The 21,528-nt window shown below is 44.6% G+C and overlaps 1 protein-coding gene across 11 annotated transcripts in view; it reads right to left on the bottom strand.

Annotated features, from left to right (window-relative positions):
- The window catches only part of TAB2 (TGF-beta activated kinase 1 (MAP3K7) binding protein 2), a 150,265-nt gene that overhangs the window by 17,557 nt on the left and 111,180 nt on the right, over positions 1-21,528 (bottom strand). For 10 of the 11 annotated variants that reach the window (XM_039529737.1, XM_039529734.1, XM_039529733.1 and 7 more), the window contains one exon: positions 13,216-14,728. In XM_039529737.1, coding sequence (XP_039385671.1) covers positions 13,216-14,728 — 1,513 coding nt within the window. Of the gene's footprint in view, positions 1-13,215; positions 14,729-14,888; positions 15,100-21,528 lie in introns of all 11 variants that reach the window. The other variant, XM_039529742.1, reaches the window with a different exon arrangement.

Consider the following 21,528-nt stretch of genomic DNA (forward strand, 5'->3'; position numbering starts at 1 on the left):
ATGAATGAGGCAGTGAACTTATGGAAGAAAAAGGATGATTGTATAATTAAGGCGACTGAGCATTACCCTGAAAAACGGCTTCTGATCTTGTAATTAAAGACCACATACTACACACAAAGGGGCCAAATAAGGGTTGCGCAGACTGTGTAATTTAGTAGGTTTTTGAAAAACAAACATCCATCCATCACTAGAACTGTACTGACTTCACATGATGCATCAGCATGGTTGAGATCCACAGCAGACTTCTCTATTACTTGAGCAAATAAAGTAAATGGTAGTAGTAAGCTATCCTCTATGTGGACCAGCCGCTGGAGAGACAGACACTTTGCCAGTGGGTTTCACAGCTATTCTGATAGCTCAGGAATACTGAGACTCAGGAATGTGCTCTAGCAGTCTGTCCCATTCTGGCTCCTCCCTCTGCTATTTCTTTCTTTGTTCCCCTTTCCCTCCCAGCTTATATTTCCTTCTCCCCTAGCCTCTTTGTCCTCTTCTGTTCCCATCCCTCTGCACTGAAGTCAGGCTTCTTCCTCCTCTTCCTCACTTCCTGGGCACCAGCAGAGGCGCATTAAGAACATAGGAGAGAGAGGCTTCCTGTTCTCAGTTCTGGTGTTCAGAGCTGCAGCTGGTAGGGGCAATTGCAGGAAAAGTCCAGCTCAGCCCCTACAGCTCCAGAATGGAGCATGTTCAGTAGCTCTGTGGAAACTATTCATGTGTTGTTCAGCTGGCATGCAGGAGCAGTGCAGAGAGGGAGCATTCTTAGTTCTGATGCAATCTGTGGAGAATTTTGCTGCTGAACTTTAAACCTCTACCGAGCATGTGAACAGAGGCTTATAACTTGCCCAAACTTGGGTGGAGTTCCATGGTACTGTAAAAGGCACATTCCTGACAACAGGGTGATAGCCCTGCTCAATTTCAAGTCCTTGCACCAACTCCTTCTCCCCATCATGACTTCAGAAGGTACATAGTTGTAGCAGCAAGCCTCTTGAAATCTCAAAGTGGGAATACGTGGAGGGCATGCCTCGATCCCTAGCTCCTGCAGAGAAGAGAAGTACAAAGCCCCTTCTCTCTACATTACGTTTCCAATGTTGGGTAGAGACTTCTCAGCTCACCCTCCCAATACTGCTGCTAGCTAAGCTCCTCACAAACCCTTGACAATCTGACCCCTCCAATGCTACAGGGGTTGCCCTTGAAGAACGTCAACTTTAAGTCCGACTCTCCATTTCCTGTTTTCCCAAGGTTTGTGTTCTGTTCATTCTTCTACTGTTAGCATTCTTGTAAGGGGAATGTAAGCAGACTAACACCGAATTTCAAGGTTTGAGTTTTAGGAATTAAACTCTAATAGCTAGTCCACACTTAAAATTTAGATGAAACTATAGCTATGTCGCTCAAGGGCATGAAAAATTCACACCCCTGAGTGCCACAGTTAAACCAACCTAAGTCCTTGTGTGGATGCAGCTAGGTCAACAGAAGAATTCTTCCTTTAACCTAGCTACCATCGCTCAGAGAGGTGGATTACCACATTAATAAAAAAAGTGCCTTCATTTTTTATGTAAAGAATGTGTGAAATTTTTCACCACCCAGAGACTAAAAGGTAGCATCAAGTTCTGGAAGACAAGGCCATTTTACTGCAGAACTAAAACAAACGTCAAATTTATCTGTAAAAATTGCAAATTTGTACATAAAGGATAAATCACTTTCACAAAAGTTGCAAAAGATACTAGCAAGGTTTTTTTTTTTTCTTTAACAGCATCACGTTATTATACAAATCAGCACATTGCCAAAAGTCCTCGAACTCCTTAATATTGAACTGTTCTATTTGGGGTAGAGGAGAACTGTACAAATTTGTAACACTTTTGTGCCAGTAGGTGTTGAAAATGTTGAGAAGTAGGAAACAGCCTTCTTTGTCTCTGTAAATTTAAAATCTATTAATTAAAGTGCAAATATTTGCATCAACAGGCATTTAATGACTAAATGTCAACAGGTCATATTCACAAATACATCATGCCTATGAAATATGATTTTACCTCCTTAGGTTTTTATGATCACACTCAGATTGGATATGGTTTTCAACTAGCACTATGGGATTTAAAAAAAATAAACAGAAAAGTAAAACTTAATTGTGCAAAAATCTCAAGCTATTAAAAAAATCTCCCAATTCATCTATTTACATAAAGGAAACCATTGGCAGCAAATGCTAATGCAACCAGCATTCATGAACATAGTTAATATTACACACATATATACACTTTTGTTGGTGAAGAGGAAAACAATGTAACTACATTTTCTTCATTTTCTAAATTACATACAAAAGTATATTACAAACTCAAATGAAGCACTCAACAGTTAGGAAAAGCCCCCTTGTGCGTATGCACTATGGTACAGTCTTTAACTTACATGATCACATACTATCTTTTTTACTGGACTCCTTCCTCACTCAGTGCACTGGGTAGACAATGCTCACTGAATGAGGTGCTTTTATTGTCACTTCAACATACGGCCCAACGTCTTATTTACTGTACACTATTCAAACCCTGCTCTGAACACAGATTTATTAATTTCTTCACTCCCTTTTCTATGGTGCTTGCTCATCACTATAGTATGCGACAACCATTAATGAATTTTCCTTCCTAATACCCCTGTAAGATAATGTATTAGAATTGCCATTGTACAGATGGGGAACCAATACACAGATTGTCAGAAGCGTACACTACTCCTGAGTGTCCAACTTGAGATGTTTATGACCTAATTTTTCAGAGAATTTAGCATTTTATAGCATTTCATGTGTTCAGTGCACAACTCGTATTGACTTCAGTTGTAGATGTGAGTACTCGGCACATCCACAAATCAAACCACAAGGTCTCAAGTTGGACATCCAGAAAATGATGAGCACACAATTAGTGATCACCTCTGAAAAGTTCTGTTTAGATGACTTTTCCAATATTCCATAGGAAATCTGTGGCAGATATAGGGATAGAATCCAGTTCTTCAAGGTAGCATGCCTTAACCATAAGACTACCCTTTTTCTTCCTGCAGTGTTCTGTCTCATTCACTACACATCTTCCATCTTTGGCAACAAATGAGACAAAGAGGACTTACAGATAACAGCCTCATTTACTACACAACTCTGATTCATTCTCAGAGCACGCTCCATCCTGTGCACCGAATGAGATGGGGTCCTGTAGAAGAAATAGTTTTTAATTACATGATCACCTACTATCATAATGCAAGTGCACATGGAGTCCAAATTAAGATTGCACAGACAACCTTAATTCTGTCATTTCCTAACTTCTGAATGCTTCATTTAGCAACCGAACATGTAAATTACCTTTTGTGTGTGCAATTTCAGAGGTTTCTAAAAAAGAAATCTGAAAAAAATTCCTTTATGTGGAACCATACTGACTTTCCCATGGATCATCAGTAGAATTGAGAACCCTTATAACCACAGCACAGATCTTTAACATTGAGCTTAGAGAAGTAACTGACAGCAATAGTAGGTTGACCTCTATGTGGATGAATCACTAGAAGCAGATAAGGAAAATACTTTGCAAGTGGGTATCAGACATTTGCTGCCATTAGAGAAATGGTGAAACTCAAAAATCCTGGGTTCTGTTCCAGATTCTATGGGGACAGTGTGCTCTAGTGGGCACAGACCATCATGCCTGTCCTCCGATAAGCCCAACCCCTTCTGCCCTCCAGCCCATCCTCATCCCAGCCCACCAGCTGCCTCAGCAACTTGTCCCGGTTCCCCATAACCTCGATGTCTTGCCACAGTTCATACACAAGTCCCATGGCCCTTTGTTCCAGTCCTCACCCTCAGAGCTGGCTCCAGGGTTTTTGTGGCCCCAAGAGGCGGGGGGGAGCCCCGATCGGCGGCAGCTCCACCACGCCGCTTTCTGCTTGCTGAGCTGGTGCCTGGAGCCAGCCCTGCTCACCCTTGCCACTCCTCAGACCCAGCTCCTCACCCTTCTGCATTCCAACCAGTCAGCTCCCTCCTCCTCCTGCAGGGGGAGCACTGAGAACACAGGACTGTCTCCCTATTCCCAGCACCACAACAGTCTCTGGCTACCGGGAAGAGCAACCACAGGAAGAGTCCTACTCAGATTCTGTGGCCCAGGACTGGACTGTGCCAAGTACAGACAATCTTCAGAGAATTTAGCTGCAAAGCTCTAACAAGTCTCTACTGATAATATAACTACTGAGGTTTTCAGAAGCGCATAAGCATGGCTAAATTTTCACAGGGACAGTAAAAGGTACATCCCTGACACTACGCCAACCTTCCTATCAAATTTAAAGTCCCTGGGCCAAGGCATGGAGGTGCTAGAACTGCTCAATAGAACTGCTGTAGGAATTTTTTTAATATGGGCAAAAATATTTCCCCTAAACCTTTTTCTGAGACCCAACTGAACCATTTTGAGCGAAGTTTCTCAAAAAATATTCAACCTGAGGCAGATACTTGGCATGGAAAATTTCAGCCCAAATGAATAAAGTTTGGCAAAATTATAACCAAGTGAAAAAAACTGGTTACTAACCTTTTGTAACTGTTGTTCTTCAAGAGGTGTTGCTCATGTCCATTCCATATTGAGTGTATGTGTGTTGTGGGCACCACTGCCAGAGAATTTTCCCTCAGTGGTATCTGTCAGGCTGGCTGTAGCGCCCTCTGGAGCAGCGTGCTTATGCGCTGATATAAGGAACATCGTCGGCCCCGCACCCTCTCAGTTCCATCTGGCCAGTTGACTCCGACAGCGGGGCAGGAGGGTAGGTCATGAGCAACACATCTTGCAGAACAGTAGTTACAGAAGGTTAGTAACCATTTTAAATTCGAGTGCTTGCTCACGTCCATTCCATGCTAGGTGATTCACAAGCAATACCTCAGGGAGATGGGCTCGAAGTTCATGGCCATGCTGACTGTAGCACTGCTCTGTCAAAAGTGGGTCATCTTAGACCTGTTGGTTGATGGCATAGTGCAGGGGTAGGCAACCTGTGGCATGCAAGCCGATTTTCAGTGGCACTCCCACTGCCCAGGTCTTGGCCACCGGTCCGGGAGGCTCTGCATTTTAATTTATTTTTAAATGAAGCTTCTTAAACATTTTAAAAGCCTTATTTTACTTTACATACAACAATAGTTTAGTTATATATTATAGACTTATAGAAAGAGACCTTCTAAAAACGTTAAAATATATTACTGGCACGCGAAACCTTAAATTAGAGTGAACAAATGAAGACTCGGCACACCACTTCCGAAAGGCTGCTGACCCCTGGCATAGTGGGATGTGAAGGTACGTACCGACAACTGCAGATGTCCTGAATTAGGACCGGCACAAGGAATGCTATTGACAATGCCTGGGCTCTTGTGGAGTGAGCAGTTAAGATGACTAGAGATGGGATCATTCACCTGCTTATACCAAATCCAGATGCAGGCGGCTATCCAGGACAAGATCCTCTGGGCTGACACAGGTAGCCCTCTCATTCTTTCTGCTATTGCAATAAAGAGTTGCGTGGATTTGTGGAAGGGTTTATTCCTCTCACTATAAAAGGTGAGGAGGGCATATCTAAAATCCAACGAGTGAAGCTGTCATTCCTCAGAGTTCTTGAGAGGTTTCAGGAAGACGACTGGTAGGAAAATGGCCTGGTTGTTATGGAACTGACACACAACCTTTGGTAGGAAGGCCGGATGGGACACAGTTAGACCTTGTCCTTGAAGAACACTGTGTAGGGCTGTTCTGAAGTAAGGGCCTTGATTTCAGACCTCTCTGGATGAAGTGATCACAACCAGGAAGGTGACTTCCAAGAGAGAAGTAGCAGGATGCACAATACTAACGCCTCCAGGAGGGACCCGTGAACTTTGACAGAACCAGGTTAAAGTCCCCTGGGGGGACATGGGAGCTCACAGACCTGAGGATAGTCTCTCCAGCCCCTTGAGAACACTGACCTGCCTTTCACTGGAGGGTGGAAGACTGAGATGGCTGCTAAGTGCACTTTAATAGATGAGAGGGCCAGGGCCTGATGCTTTAAGTGGAGCAAATAGTCTGAGATAGACTGAAGAGAAGAAAGAGATGGAGACAGAGCATGTTCAGAAGCCCAAAAAGAGAAAAGCTTCCACTTGGCCAAGTAGGTAGCCCTGGCGGAAGGCTGTCTATTGCCTAGCAAGATCTGCTAAACCTGTTCCAAACAAGCCTGTACTTCAGGGTTCAGCCATACAGTATCCATGCAGTTAGGTGCAGGGAGTCTTGGCTCGGGCGAAGCGACAAGCTTTGCAAGTGATCTTGTGAAATCAGGTCTGGACGGAGTGGGAGCAAGAGTGCGGGTGTCACCAAGAGATCCAGGAGCATGCTGAACCAATGCTAGTGTGGCCAAGCCAGGGCTATCAGAATAACTCTCGCTTTGTCCTGTTTGATTTTAGTACTGTGTGAACCAAGGAGATTGGGGGAAAAAGGTGTAAACTAGCAGGTTTGTCCACGGGAGCAGGAAAGCATCGGAAATGGAGCTTGGACTGTGTCCACACAGTGAACAAAACTGATGGCATTTCCTGTTCTGCCTGGTAGTGAACAGGTCCACCTGGGGAGGCCCCCACCTTTGGAAGATGAATCTTGTGACATCTGGGTGACGGGAGCACTCGTGGTGAGAGGAAAAAACTGCTGAGGTGATCCACCAGTACATTCCAGGCTCCCGGGAGAGGTGATGCCTTGAGATGAATGGAGTGCTTTGCGCAGAAGTCCAACAGACAGATGGCCTCCTGACATAAAGCTGAAGATCGAGCCCCTCCCTGTTTGTTGATGTAAAACATGGCTGAAGTATTGTCTGTCAGGACCTGCAACACCTTGCCTGAGATTTGAAGAAACACCACTTGGCATGCTAAGCATACAGCCCTGAGCTTCCTGACATTTATGTGCAGGGAGAGTTCTTCTTGGGACCAGAAGCCCTGAGGTAGTTGAGGTGGTCTCCCCACCCTAGGTCTGACATGCCTGAGACTAAGACAACTGATGTTTGAGGGGGTAACAAAGGACATCCCCATCATTACCGATCTCGGGTTTTTCCACCAGTCCAGGGAGGCAAGGACCAGAGGCGGAACCATGAGTACTGAGTCCAAGTAGTGTCTGCTCGGGGAGTAAACTGACACTACCCACAGCTGGAGAGGCCTGAGGCACAGCCTTGCATACAAGTACATGTCACCATGTGCCCCAGTAATCCGAGGCAAACCCGAGCTGTTGTGATTAGGTGGACCATGACACTGGACATCAGGTCCAACATGATTTGGAACTGGGCCTCTGGCAGGAAGTCTCTGCCCTGGATTGAGTCGAGCACTGCCTCAATAAATTCTATTCTCTGAACTGGGACAAGAGTTGACTTCTGCTAGTTTATCAGCAGGCCCAGTGCTTGGAAGGTGACTCGGACCATGCTGATGTGTTCTGTACTTGAGACTGTGACCACCCTTTGATCAGCCAGTCATCGAGGTATGGGTAGACTTGTTCACCTTGCTACTTGAGGAAGGCTGCTACGACCACAGTACACTTTGTGAAAACCCAGGGGGTTGCCAATAGGCCAAAGGGAAGAGTGATGAATTAGTAGTGGTTTTGATCCACTATAAACCTGAGAAATCTTCCATGGCCATGGAAGATAGACATGTGAAAGTATGTGTCATTTAAGTCAAGGACAGCATACCAAGTCTCCTGGATCCAGGAAGGGAATGATGGAGGCAAGGGAGACCCTGCGGAACCTCAGCTTCTTGAGATATTTGTTGAGGCGACACAGGTCCAAGATCAGTCAGAGGCCCCCTTTGGTCTTTGGGGTTAGGATATATCAGGAGTATGCATCCGACGAAGTGGGTATTCACCCACGAAAGCTCATGCTCCAATACGTCTGTTAGTTTATAAGGTGCCACAGGACACACTGCTGCTTTTACAGATTCAGACTAACACAGCTACCCCTCTGATACAGGAATAAAACACTCTCTCTCTCTTCTCTCTCTCTCTCTCAAGTCTTGAGGAACCTCCTCCACAGCCCTCATATGTATGAGAGATTGCATCTCTTGGACAAGGAGTTGCTTGTAAGAAGGGTCCCTGAAGAGGGACGGGGATGGATAAAAACTGAAGGTTATATCCAACTGTCACTGCACTCAGGAACCAATGTTAGGTATGACCGTGTTGGCCTGAAGAGTTACAGACAGTCCAAAAATAAAAGGCGCGGCGGATCTGAAATGGTGATTGATACAGAGCCTTTGGGCACACATTTAACAGCCTGCTTGGCTTGCCAGAGTATCTCTGAGAGCTCAACTGGGAGGCTGAAGTGGACGGGAGTGGTTGGTGCCGTTTATAACCTCTCTTTTTTCTTTTGTAGGGCTCCTGTTTTGGAGGTGCAGAGAACTGAGAAGGCTGATGGCCTGAAGAGTTTCCTAGAAGCTGACAGAGTATAATGGCCAAAGGATCGTAGGGTGGCCCTTGAGTTCTTCAGGCTGTGAAGTCACATGCCCATCTGGTCCAAGAACACAGAGGAGCCTTTGATAGACTGTTGGACCTCATGAGGAAGGCTGAAGGACTGGAGCCAAGAACACTTGGTGGTGTCAGCAGAGGCCATTGTCCTGGCTGCCAAGCTGGCAGCATCCAGAGCCACCTGGAGTGAGGTCCTGGTCTTACCCTCCTCGAAGACGGCAGTGAACTCCTGCCTTGAATCTTGGGGCAGGGAGTCTTTAAATTTAGCCAAGGAGTCCCACAAATTAAAATCATATCTCCTCAGCGGAGCTTGCTGGTTGGAGACACGTAGTTGAAGGCTACCTGTCAAATAAACCTTTCTTCTGAAACATTCTAGTCTCTTGGTGTCTTTTTGCTTAGGGGTAGCGCTTGACTGCCCCTGCCTATTCTTTTCATTGTCTGCAGACCACCAGGGGCATGCGAGTACAGATATTTGAACCGGCCTGCTGACACATACTACTACTTCTCTGTCCTAGGGGGGGGGGGGGGGGGGGGGAGGCAGAGAAGAAGGAGTTTGCCACAGGTCCCATCACCACCTCATTAATGGGCAAGGTCACCTTGGAGGGAGCTGCAGCAGCCAGGATATCACTAAGACTGTGTGATGTCTCTTTGAGATCCTCAATTTCCAGACCCAGGTTTGCAATGATTTGTTTAAGAAGGTCCTGATGGACTCTGAAGTTACTGTGACGAAGCAGATTACTGGGTCCCACAATTGCCTTGTCTGGGGTGGATGAGGAGGTGGCTTGTACCGTAGGAGGGGCGACTTCCTCAACTATGTCCACTGGAGCCATCTCCTGGACATTGGTACCTCAGTCAAGCAGGAGCAATAAAGGGGAGGACGTGGTACTGGGGGGAAACCCCAGGGGAAACCCCAGGGGTTCCAGTAAGGCCACTGCATGGGCCACTGACCCGCTGGCTAGGTGCTGGCAGGAGGACTGACACTGAAGTCTGGTGGTGCATAAGGTGGTCACTGGGACACATTTTAGGTGGCACGTAAGGTTCCCCTTCAGACTCAGGAGTCTTCTCTCAGAGACCTTTGTGGAGTGGTACCTGCTTCTGACTCTATACAATGCTGGGGTTCTGGGGACTGGCGATGGACTGGTGATGGAGAGGCCAGATCAGGGAAGGCCTGCCCCTAGAGCAGTGATTCCCAAACTTTAACAACTTGTGAACCCCTTTCACTAAAATGTCAAGTCTCGTGAACCCCTGCCTAAAAATGAATATTTCTAGGGATTTTCTCCTTTATCTAAGTATAAATTATAAAAGCAGTGATCTTGGAAATATAAATGTGTTTTCATGACATGTTTATTACACACTATATTATTATTAATCATTACAGTATTTTTAGTACATTATGAAAACAGCAACACTCTTCCAAGATCTCACTTTTGTAGCTTGTATCACTTTGAATAAGCCTGTTATAAGACAAGGCTCCTATGTTTCATCAAGGAGTATCAGACGTGAAACAGCATGAAGGTATTTAAGAAGCCAACTCAAAGAATTCCTCCTACACAAGCACTGAGGTTTTGAGCAGTCCAGGCAAACAGCGCACATTACAACACAGCTTAAACTTGTTCTTCATAATTTTAAAAACAGCAAAAAATATGCACCCCCTTTCCATTTCTTATAAGGAGTCTTGAAGTTTAAATCTCGTCAGTGTGATAGATATGCTTGCTTTGATCTGCTTAGCTCTTGGAAGTCTAGGGGCTCCGGGCTGCTGGCCCTGTGCTGCCCGGGGTCCCTAGGGACAGCTCTGTCTGCCATCAGGGAATTTTTTCCCCCCGAGGACCCCCGATAACATTCCGTGAACCCCAATTTGGGAACCACTGCCCTAGAGGGTGCCGGGGAGCCCAATTCCAGGAAGGAGCCCCAACACTCCTGTCCCCTCCTGCTTCTGGTCACCGGAGCTGAAAGGTGTCCCACTGGAGTTGAAGGGACCGGCAGAGAAAAAAGATCCCTAGCCACTTGGAAAGCCTCTAGGGTTAATGGCATTGTCAGATTGCTGGCACTGCTGCGGCTTCTGGGAGTCGGTGGAGGGTCCCGCACTGGACTAATGCTCTAGGCAGAGTCGACTGTGCCATTGCGGGATTGGGAGAGGTAGAGTGACCTGGCACAGGTCTCATTGTGCTGCCTTCTCCCTACTTATCTCTTTTCTGCACTGGCGAGTGCCCTCTGTTGGTTCACTGCTTCTTGTGCTTCTTTCTTGGCACTAGTGTGTGAATGGTGCAGGGAAGTGCTCGGTGCTGGGGGAGCGCTTCGCACCAACGCTGAAGTACTTGATGCCAAATTGGAGCAGCTTGGCTCATACTGGTCTGAGGGTGGCTTCCATGGGGATAGCCTTCAGCCTAATGTTTCTGTCCTTTTTAGTGCAGGGTCTGAAGTCCTGACAGATCTGGCAGTTGTCCTTCATGGGAGTTTTCCCCCAAGCACTTTAAGTAGCTGGAGTGCAGGTCACTCACAGGCATAGCTTTGTCTCAAGGCTTGAAGTCTAGGGCATCCCCTGGGGCAAAAAAGTCCCCCAATGATAGGAACTATCTATTTACACTAACGCTAATTACAAAAGAAGATAGAATCCAAAAACCACTGGGAAGAAAGAAAGGTTGTTCCACCAACCATCCCGGGTGTAAGAAAGAACTGAGAGGGTGTGGAGCCAGCAGTATCCCTTGTATGAGTGCATAAGTGCATGGCTCCAGAGAGCGTTGGAGCTGGCCCAACAGATACCACTGAGGGAAAAATCTTCAGCAACAGTGCACATGACGTGCACACACCTAACATGGAATGGACATGAATAAGAACTCAAAGAACATGGTCTTATTATGAAAAGTATCGGGCAACCTTACCGACAGATGTTGCTACCTGCACCACCTATAAGATTAAAAAATTACGCTGTTTTGTGATATAAGAGACCCAAATTCAGGAACGACAGCTTGACTTCTGGTTGCTTGGACCGGGCAGATAAATCATGATCATGCACCTCAACTTCTGAATGATTTATAAATGTAGCAAAGGATTAAAAAAAGCATAGCAGTTAGTGTAGCTGAGTGGAAGAAAATATGTTCCAGAAATCTGGAGCATTCCTCTGAATACAGAATACTTGAACAGCATTACACATGAGTGAAGGCTGAGGGCCCCTGAGAGGATAGAAACCCCCACTAAATAGAGGGGAAGGGACTTACCCCATAAAGTCAGTGCAGAGACAGCTCCTGACACACAGCTTCATGCTAAGTCCATAGCCCACACCATGCACTGGCCTTTTGTCTCTGAAAACTTGCCTTCCCTTTTGGGACTTAATACACAATTGGGGTTCAGTGTAGGCAGGAATCAAATCAGCAGTTTTGGAGGATGAATTAGTTCCTATGCAACCAGTGGCACTGAAGCAGCGCTGGGCACAGGGAGGTTGGCGTGATCATGATGCATCAGCTATTGATTGTAAATGCAGTTAGTACCATAGTAGGAATCACTGTTCCAGGGGCATTTGGAATTCAGAGCAAGATCTGGTAGGAGCTGCAAGCAGCAGAAGCCAGTACCACAAATATTCTCTCAAAGAAGTCAGAACAGAAGAAAAACTGTACCAGAAATGCAGAGCACTTGAACAGTATGATTATATAGATGCAAGATTTATTTCCCTCCTAATGCATGTTTAACAAAAATATTAATGGGGATGGGATTGAAACACTACAGCATTCAAGAACCCCCTAATCTAGACAAGGAGTGCACAAGCTAATTCAATATTAAATTTACCTCATAACAGTTGATCTGAACAATGTTACAGTAATCTTGGAACAAGTTTTATGTCAATTTCTTTTAATGCTAAATTCGTTGACAATAATTGAAGGGTTTCAAGAAGTTTTGTATCCTAATAAGTATTGGAAGACAATCTGCATCATTTTCAAAATATTATTGTATTACAATAATCCTACTCCTCTCTCTGTTAACAAAATACATAAAATATAAACACATGAGAATAGCGGTATTAACAAGAGAAGTCCTTATCACTACGCAATTCATTTGCTTTTCTTGTAATCTCATCCCCTTTCCTTCACCATAATACTATTTAGATTTTAACTTCTTTGGGATTGGATTCTTTTTTATATTTGTTTATAATATTATATAAACAATACAAGTAATAGAACTTTAAACATCCTTATGGACATCTGACAATAGAAAACAGCGAGGTAAAAAATTCACTCCTACTCAAATAGCTTCCAAAGTCTGGATTCCTCACTTTCTATAACACTTGCAAAATGAACTAATAAGAAAAGCAATATTCAATGGGAACAGTGCCTGTCAACTGTCATCTGGTTCAACAACCTGTTAGTATGTCTGAACATTTGATTTGTTTAAAATCAATTGAAATATGAGAAATCTTTTTCAGAACAATCTCTTAAAATGAAGTAACCACACATCCAGTCTGGTAACGTAAAGAATTCTATGCCAGCTGCTAACTCAGAAAAGGCTCCACAAAACAGAAGGTGATTATTGATAACTGAACACAAAACAATAGAACCTCTATTCTACTGTCAGGTAAAAAGTTAAAACTGCTTTACCATGCAAAAGTTAAGGAAGGACTGATTCAAATGTGTGTTAATTATAAATTCATATTTCTGATTTAGAATATGTTCCAGAGTGCAACGAACAGGAATCATTTTGTCAATTCCAAAATGGCTGATTGGTGGTTCTTGTTTTGCCTTAAAATGTAAGGGCCAGATAACTTGGTAGAAATCTCTACAATTTACATTAAGAATATTACCTTGTGTGTAGGCAGCATCATCAGATCCCACACTCAATTTCCGTGCATCACTGATCCTATCCACATGTGCTAAAACAGGGTCAGTAAGATGCTGGATACCCTCTGGTTCTGCATAGTGATCAGGAAGGTTTAGAAGATTTGTAGGTTCAAAGGTGGGGGATACTACCCCTGGTGAAACTGCAGGGGGTTTATTTGGAGAAACTGTAATTTTAAAAGTATATTTTGTGTTAGGCTGTGTGACCACCACTCGAGGAGAGGTTACAGTGGTGTTGTTGCCCACTGCTCGACTCTTGGGTGGATGGTGATGAATAAATGCAGGACCCATGCTTACTTGACCAGACATATTCCTAGAGGTGGTAGTTACACCAGGATTTGTTGATATGAAGAGTGTTGGTTGGTTCCGCACAATTTGCTCATCTCCTGTTGTGGCATTTGCTGAAATGTAGACCTTAGGTTGACTGCGGGCAATCACTTCATCAGTATTTGGTGGACTGGCAGCTATGTAAACAGTGGGCTGACTTCTACTTAATGTCTGGCTGTTGAGGGAAGAAGGATTAGTGGAAGTGCGAGGACCAGATGAACGCAGTTTTGAAGAATTGTTTCTTTGTGGTGGTTCAAGTTTGATTTCAATTTGGTTTTTGCGAGGTCCTGTTGAGATATTCTGAATGTTATATTGGCTATGGGTAGCAGGTTGTGAGCTACCAGATGAATGAATCATGGGTGCTTGTGGAGTAGTGGGTGAACTGATAGGCATATAGACATGAGAAGTTTGGTGGCCTTGTTGGTTTGGCTGTGATGATTGTTGTGATGAGGTATGTGGTAGAGGACTTGATGTGGGAAGAGTAGTCCAGGGACTTGGTTGTGAAGGCTGGTAGACTTGCTGAGGATGCATGGGATTAAACTGAGACACCCAACCTGGATGCTGCTGTGTCTGTCGAGCTGTACCACCTGGAGTTGTAATATAAGGCCTAATATAGATAGAATTTCCCTGTGGACTATTAAGTACAGGTGGAGGTACACCATGTATGTGCAAAGACGTTGGGGTATTGCGACCAGGCTGAATATTGGGAGCTAATGTTACCATAATGGGGTTGAATCTGGGTGTTTGCTGAGAGAGGCTAGATGCTCCTTTGCTGCCTATGTGAAATCCCAGGTGTTGTCCTGGATTAGAAGTACTAACTGTATTAGCCATTCCAAAGACATTAAATCCTTGTGGAACTTGAGCTGGTGCTGTCTGTGGTTCCTGCTGAAACAGTTCGCTATTGGGCTGACTGCCTTGAAGATGTCCATCACTAATGCTGTGAGTTAAAGTCCTACTTCCATTCATTCTACTTCCTTCTCGTCCATGGTGATACACATTCTGTGACTGCAAATCCAAGTTAAGAGATGTCATGTGATTTCGTAGTCCAGGAATCCCAGAATCATCCGAAAAACCTAGGTCTCCTTCACCGTAGAGATACTTCGTGCTCTCCTGAGACAGAACTGCACAACAGGCATCCAAGTTATTATTATTCTATAAAAAAAACAGAGTTTGAAATTATTGATAAAATAAGGTCATATGCTTACATTGCATCATTATTAAAAAATTACTATGCAGCATCAAATGAAAAGCTTTGAGTTGTTGGCCAGCACAGCTGCTACACATGTATGAGGGGCTTACATGTGAAGCTTACTATTATGAGAACTGTGACTCACTCCCTGGCACCAAAGGCGAAGATTTGCATTGCTGCTGCAGTAGTGACAGGGAGATCCTTGAAAAGCTAATATGGTATGGTGCTTCTTGGATGAATACTTTTGCTATTCTTCACCACATCCAGAACAATCTTCAGCACTGATCAAGACTCTGCTGAGGGGAAACTGACAGAAGGGCTGACTTCACAGTACCTGTATATTACAAGTAAATAACTTGAAAAAACAAAATGTTTATTTTAAATGTTTTCCTATTTATAAACAGAAGAAACATGCAGATTAAGGAAAGTGCACAAGAGAACATTAAAGATACTTCAAATAAGAATTTAATTTGAACGAACAGCAGCAGCATATGAACAATCTATTTCACAAGAAGAAACACTTTAAATAGAAGAAATACTGATTACAGTGGCATATTTAAATATTCGTACCATCTACACCAAAATTCCCCTAATAGTCCACTACTTTCAAAAGCTTTAAAACAACCTTTTGTATTGGGATAAACTTAACATACAAACTTGAATCTGATGACTTTTTTAAAAATGTAAATGGTAATAATATCTAAAAAAATGAGCGAAATGTGTTTTTTGATTACCTCGAACTGAGATAATCAGAAACCCATAACTATTTTTTTTTTAAACAGAGTTTAAAAAACAAACTAACTATGCACACTCTTCACTTTTTTCTCTGACTTAACTGGGGGCTCTTAGAACTTCCAATTAACATTCTTTAAAAGAAACTAAAAAAAGGTTATTGAAATTATTCAGTTTCCTGTCCTGAACCCATAATCATCCTCTTTCATCTGCTCATATTTTATTCAATTTTCATAGAGTGATATCTAAAGAAAACAAGTATACTTAAACATATTTATTTTGTAGACAAGTGACTAGTATTCCATGACCTCTACCAAAACCAGTAATTATAATCAAATAATGTATTTTGAATAAACGAGGTGTACCAAAAAGATAAATACATATAAACGAACTAGAAAAAGATACAGGTATCAAGGAGAACATATGCAGCACTAGAATAATGAGTACTGTTCAAAAATACAGCTCTCAATACCTATATCAGCAAGATAAAAAGCATATAGTATGAGTTAATTTATCAAAATTACTTATATTAAGTAGCAGACAAAGGGCTCAATCAGGATCAGAACCTCTCTGTGTTAGGCACCCCACCAAATCATAGACCATTGTTACTCTGAAGAGTTTATAATCTAAGATGCAACAAAAGTAAGGGGGAGGAACCCTAACAAGAAAATGTTTATACAGGCCAGACGCACACACAGCTTGACTGTTTTGAGTCTTGTTAAAAAATACATTATAATATAAAGGTAACAGGACAGGAGCCATAATGGCTATCTATCTAGCCATTATGGTAAAGCACTTTGAGAGCCAATTAAAAACATAATACAAAGAGCTAAGTATATTATTATTATTAGTTGGCAATTTCTGAGAGCTATCGGGTCTGAGAGCTATGAAGGAGAACAAGTTAGTAGTATACATACTAGCTTGGGCTGGGTGTTCCAGGGATAATGGGAGACATGGAAGAAGGCATGAAGGTGCCTATGGGAGAAGCAGAGAAATGGATGATGGAAGCTCGCACTGCAGAATGTTGTTGTAGAGGGAACACTAAGATACAGAAATGGGTAAGTACGGAGAGGCTAAAACATGAGGGTTTAAAGGTAAGGACCAAAAGCTTATACTTGATGGAATGGAAAAGGTAGATCCAGTAAAGGGACAAAAAGGTGACAGACAGAATGACAGGCCAGAAAGATCTTAGCAGAATTTTGAATGGAGCTAGGAAAACAGGGCGGATACTGAGGGCTTGGCTACACTGGAGAGTTACAGCGCTGGTGGTGGCTTTACAGTGCTGTAACTTATTCGCTGTCCACATTGGCAAGGCACATACTGCGCTGTATCTCCCTGGCTACAGCGCTGGTTGTACTCCACCTCGACAAGGGGAATAAAAAGAGAACAGCGCTGGTGCTGCAGTGCTGGAGTGCCCGTGTAAACAGTGAATCATCTTACTATGCTGTAACTGACCTCCGGAACCTTCCCATAATGCTTTTAAGTAAAGATAACACTCTTTGTTTTGTTGTGATGCCTCTGTTTTGTTGTGAACTCAGGGTTCCCGGAGCTGCTTATCGAAAAAACAAACACAGCTCCTGTTTGCTCGAACAGAGGCAGGCAGGGGGATGAATGTCCACAGCTAGTGTTTGCTTGAGGAGAGAAGCAGCACGGCTTGCGGGGGGGGGGGGGGGGGTCCGTTTCGGAGCAGCTGCTTAGCTGGTCTGTGAGGAAAAAAAAAAGGCTATTTGCGTTTAGTGAATGAGAGAGGGGTGGAGGAAGGGATCGGAACTTGCAAGGCTGGGAGCTGACACAGTGTCAGCTCCAAAAATCCACTCTCTCTGTCTCCCCCATGCTCTCTGACACACTCCACCCCACCCGCCTCTTTTGAAAAGCACGTTGCAGCCACTTGAACGCTGGGATAGCTGCCCATAATGCACCACTCCCAACACCGCTGCAAATGCTGCATATGTGGCCACACTGCAGCACTGGTAGCTGTCAGTGTGGCCACACTGCAGTGCTTTCCCTACAAGCTGTACGAAGACAGGTTTAACTCCCAGCGCTGTACAGCTGCAAGTATAGCCAAACCCTGAGAAGGCCATAGAAGGAAATAATACAGGAATAACTAGCCAAGCTTGCGAGGCCCATAGGCATAACTTGATAGCATTTTTTTGCTTGGATGTAGTGCAATAACTTGAATGCTGAAGCCAATCAATTCCAAAATTTCAGGTACTCTCAGCATCAGACAGAACCCTATTGATTTTTATGAGAAGAAGGAAATGGGGGAACATCTGCGTATAAAGTCACACTTCTAACAACCTATTTATTGTCTATGGACCAAAGAATGGTTTGATGGCAGAAATGAACACAATACCTCTCATTTTAGCTCTGTCCATATCCAACTGTATTTAAAATGTTGACATAATGAAAGAGAAAGACAAGAGGAAAGGAGACTAACAATATGGGGGTGGGGATAGAGACAGGAAATAGGGACACACAGAGCTTCTGACAGGAGGAATGGGGGCACATACAAACCTCTTGGCATGAAGTAATGGGGGGATACAGAGTTCCAGGAGGGCAGAGTGGGTAATGGAGGGCACACAGAGCATATGAGAGAAGGGGACTGCAACCAGTTCCTGAATAGAGAGGAGCTCAGAAGCTTGTAGGGGAGAATGGGGGGATTCCAGGAATCCCTGATGTGTGCAATAAATTTGGCCGACAGAAGCAACAGTGTGCAACTCCCTAGTTTAAACAGGCTTATGCTGTGTCCTATTAACAGGGCCGACTCCTGGTACCAGCTTAGCAAGCAGGTGCTTGGGGCGGCCATTCCGGAGAGGGGCGGCACGTCCAGCTATTCGGCAGAGGGTCCCTTCGGAGCGAAGGACCTCTCGCTGAATTGCTGCAGATCGTGATCACAGCTTTTTTTTTGGCTGCTTGGGGTGGCAAAACCCCTGGAGCCGGCCCTGCCTGTTAACCTTTCAACTAGTCTTCTAGTTTCAAGGTAAAATATACAAAGAATAGACATGTTGACAGTGAAGTGTTCTGCTTAACAGCAGCTTTCTTATATTGTGCTTTTTGTGAAGCAATATTAGCTGCTCCACTGTCAGTTGCAACTGAGTTTTCAATATAAGCTTAATTTTGAACCCCTCTTCTAAAATCCAAAAACCCCCCAACCATTTTGTCCTAAAAACTGATGGGGCAGATTTGGAACAGATGTAAAATTTTTCTACACAATTTAAAGTGATCTGGACAAGAGGATCCTGAAGTAAAGCTTTTTTTTGCCTTTCTGTAGGAAAATCCAACTTAGATGAAGCATAATTTAGTTTCTGGGACTTTCCAATTGAAACTTTGAAACCAGGATCAAATTTAGTTTATCAAGACTAGTTTAAAAAATTCTCATCTTTTGATTTTGTAATGCTTCTATGGAATGTCTGCTCTGACAAGCTTAATATAAAATGACTGCTAAGATCATTTTAAAAAAAACCAAAACAACAACAGCATCATGAATCTGTACCCTGACCCCCTGCCGCACCTCTCACCCCTCCTGCACCCCACATCCCAACTCCCTGTCTTGAGCCCCCGCCACACCCCACACCCCTCCTGCACCCCCTGGGGGCAGGAAGGGGGCAGAGTTGGGGTGGGGATTTTGGGGAAAGGGGTTGGAATGGGGGCAGGGAAGAGGTGGGAAGAGGTGGTGCAGGGCCTCATGGAAGGGGTGGAGTGGGGGGCGGGGCTGAGGGCAGCAGGGGGGAGGTGTCAGTAAATGCGGCCCTCGGGCCAATGTACTAGTCCTCATGTGGCCCTCGTGGTCATTTGAGTTTGAGACCCCTGCTCTAACTTCACCACCTCAGCCAAGCTTCACAGTCATCATAGGGTACGTCTACACTACGGGACTATTCCGAATTTGCATAAACCGGTTTTGTAAAACAGATTTTATAAAATCGAGTGTGCGCGGCCACACTAAACACATTAAATCGGTGGTGTGCGTCCACGGTCCGAGGCTAGCGTTGATTTCTGGAGCATTGCACTGTGGGTAGCTACTCCGTAGCTATCCCATAGTTCCCGCAGCCTCCCCCGCCCCTTTGAATTTCCGGGTTGAGAAATTCATTGTCGCGGGTGGTTCTGGGTAAATGTCGTCAGTCACTCCTTCCGCTGGGAAAGCAACGGCAGACAAGCATTTCATGCCTTTTTTCCCTGGATTGCCCTGGAAGATGCCATAGCATGGCAATCATGGAGCCTGTTTAGCCTTTTGTGACTGTCACCGTATGTGTACTAGATGCCGCTCACAGAGGCGATTCAGCAGCGCTACACAGCAGCATGCTTTTGCTTTTGCATGATAGCAGGGATGGTTATCAGCCATATTGCACCATCTACCATACCATAAATTGGTAATAAGATGATTGTGGCTACCAGTCCTTTTGCACTGTTCCATTTGCTGCTGTCATAAGTGCCCCTGGCTGCTCTTAGCCAGGGGCGCAAAAGCCAAAATTGGGAATGACTCCCTGAGTCAATCCCTCCTTTTTGGTATCTAAAAATAGAATTAGTCCTGCCTAGAATATGGGCAAGTCCCCTAGAATATGGGCAAGTCCCCTAGTCCTGCCTAGAATTTGGGCAAGTGTACTAGAGAACCACTGTATCATAGAACCAAAGAGCACAGCTGCTCTGTGTCAGATCCTGCAGAAATTATGAGCTGTATTCTATTCACAGGGGGTGCTCCTGCAACAACCCCACCTGTTGATTCTGTTCTTCCCTCAGCCTTCCTGGGCTACCGTAGCATTGTCCCCCCACTTGTGTGATGAAGTAATAAAGAATGCAGGAATAAGACACAGTGATTTGTTAGTGAGATATGAGTGGAAGGCAGCCTCCAGCTGCTATGATAGTCCAGACAGGACAGTAAGGAGTGTGTAGGAGAGGAGCCCAGCATCCCTCTGCTAGTTCAGGGGCACTTGAATCTTTTCTTTACACATGAAGGGTGGGGGCTGATGGAGCTCAGCCCCCTGTTTCTATGACGATGATGGTTATCAGCCATATTGCACCATCTACCATGAAAAATTAGGACCAGGCGCCCTTGATCGACCTAACAGATGCTGGTCATCATGGTTACCAGTCCTTTTGCACTGCCCCTTTGCCAATAGGCTGATGATGAGGACGGGTACCAGTCGTATTGCACCATCAGCCACCCATGGCGGGGCGAAGCAAGGATGTTGGGGTTCAGTGCTGCAGCATCGGGTCTATCTGCAGCATTCAGTAAAGATAGGGTGACGTTAAAGAGTCAAGAGAGGATTGTTTTCCCTTTCACTTCTGGGGATGGGTGGGGGGGTGCGTAAATTGCCGAGCTATGCCCTGACCCACCGCGGACACTGTGTTTGACCCTAGAAGCATTTGGAGCTCAGCCAAGAATGCAAATACTTTTCGGAGACTGCAGGAACTGTGGGATAGCTTGAGTCCTCCAGTCCATGAGCGTCCATTTGATTCTTTGGCTTTCCGTTACGTTTGTCACGCAGCAGTGCGCTGAGCCCCTGCTATGGCGTCTGTCTGGAGATTTTTTAAAAATGATTTTGAATTTCGTCTTCTGTAACGGAGCGCTGATAGAAAAGATTTGCCTGCCCTTACAGCGATCACATCCGCATGGTCCATGCGGGAGCTCTTTCTTTATTTTGATTTTTAACTGCATCGCCACCCGTGCTGATCGGAGCTCCACGCTGGGCAAACAGGAAATATTCAAAAGTTCGCGGGGCTTTTCCTGTCTACCTGGCCACTGCATCCGAGTTCAGATTGCTGTCCAGAGCGGTCAGAGGTGCACTGTGGGATAGCTCCCGGAGGCCAATACCGTCGATCAGCGTCCACACTAACCCTAATCCGATATGTTAATACCGATACTAGCGTTACTCCTCTCGTTAGGGAGGAGTACAGAAACCGGTTTAAAGAGCCATTAAAATCGATATATGGTGCCTCCTAGTGTGGACGGTTGTGGCGTTAAATCGGTTTTACGCTCCTAAAACCGGTTTAAACGCCTAGTGTAGACCAGACTATAGCTGTGAACAGTATTAAA

The sequence above is a fragment of the Mauremys reevesii genome, linkage group 3 (assembly GCF_016161935.1).
Source record: "Mauremys reevesii isolate NIE-2019 linkage group 3, ASM1616193v1, whole genome shotgun sequence".
NCBI classification, from domain to species: domain Eukaryota; kingdom Metazoa; phylum Chordata; order Testudines; family Geoemydidae; genus Mauremys; species Mauremys reevesii.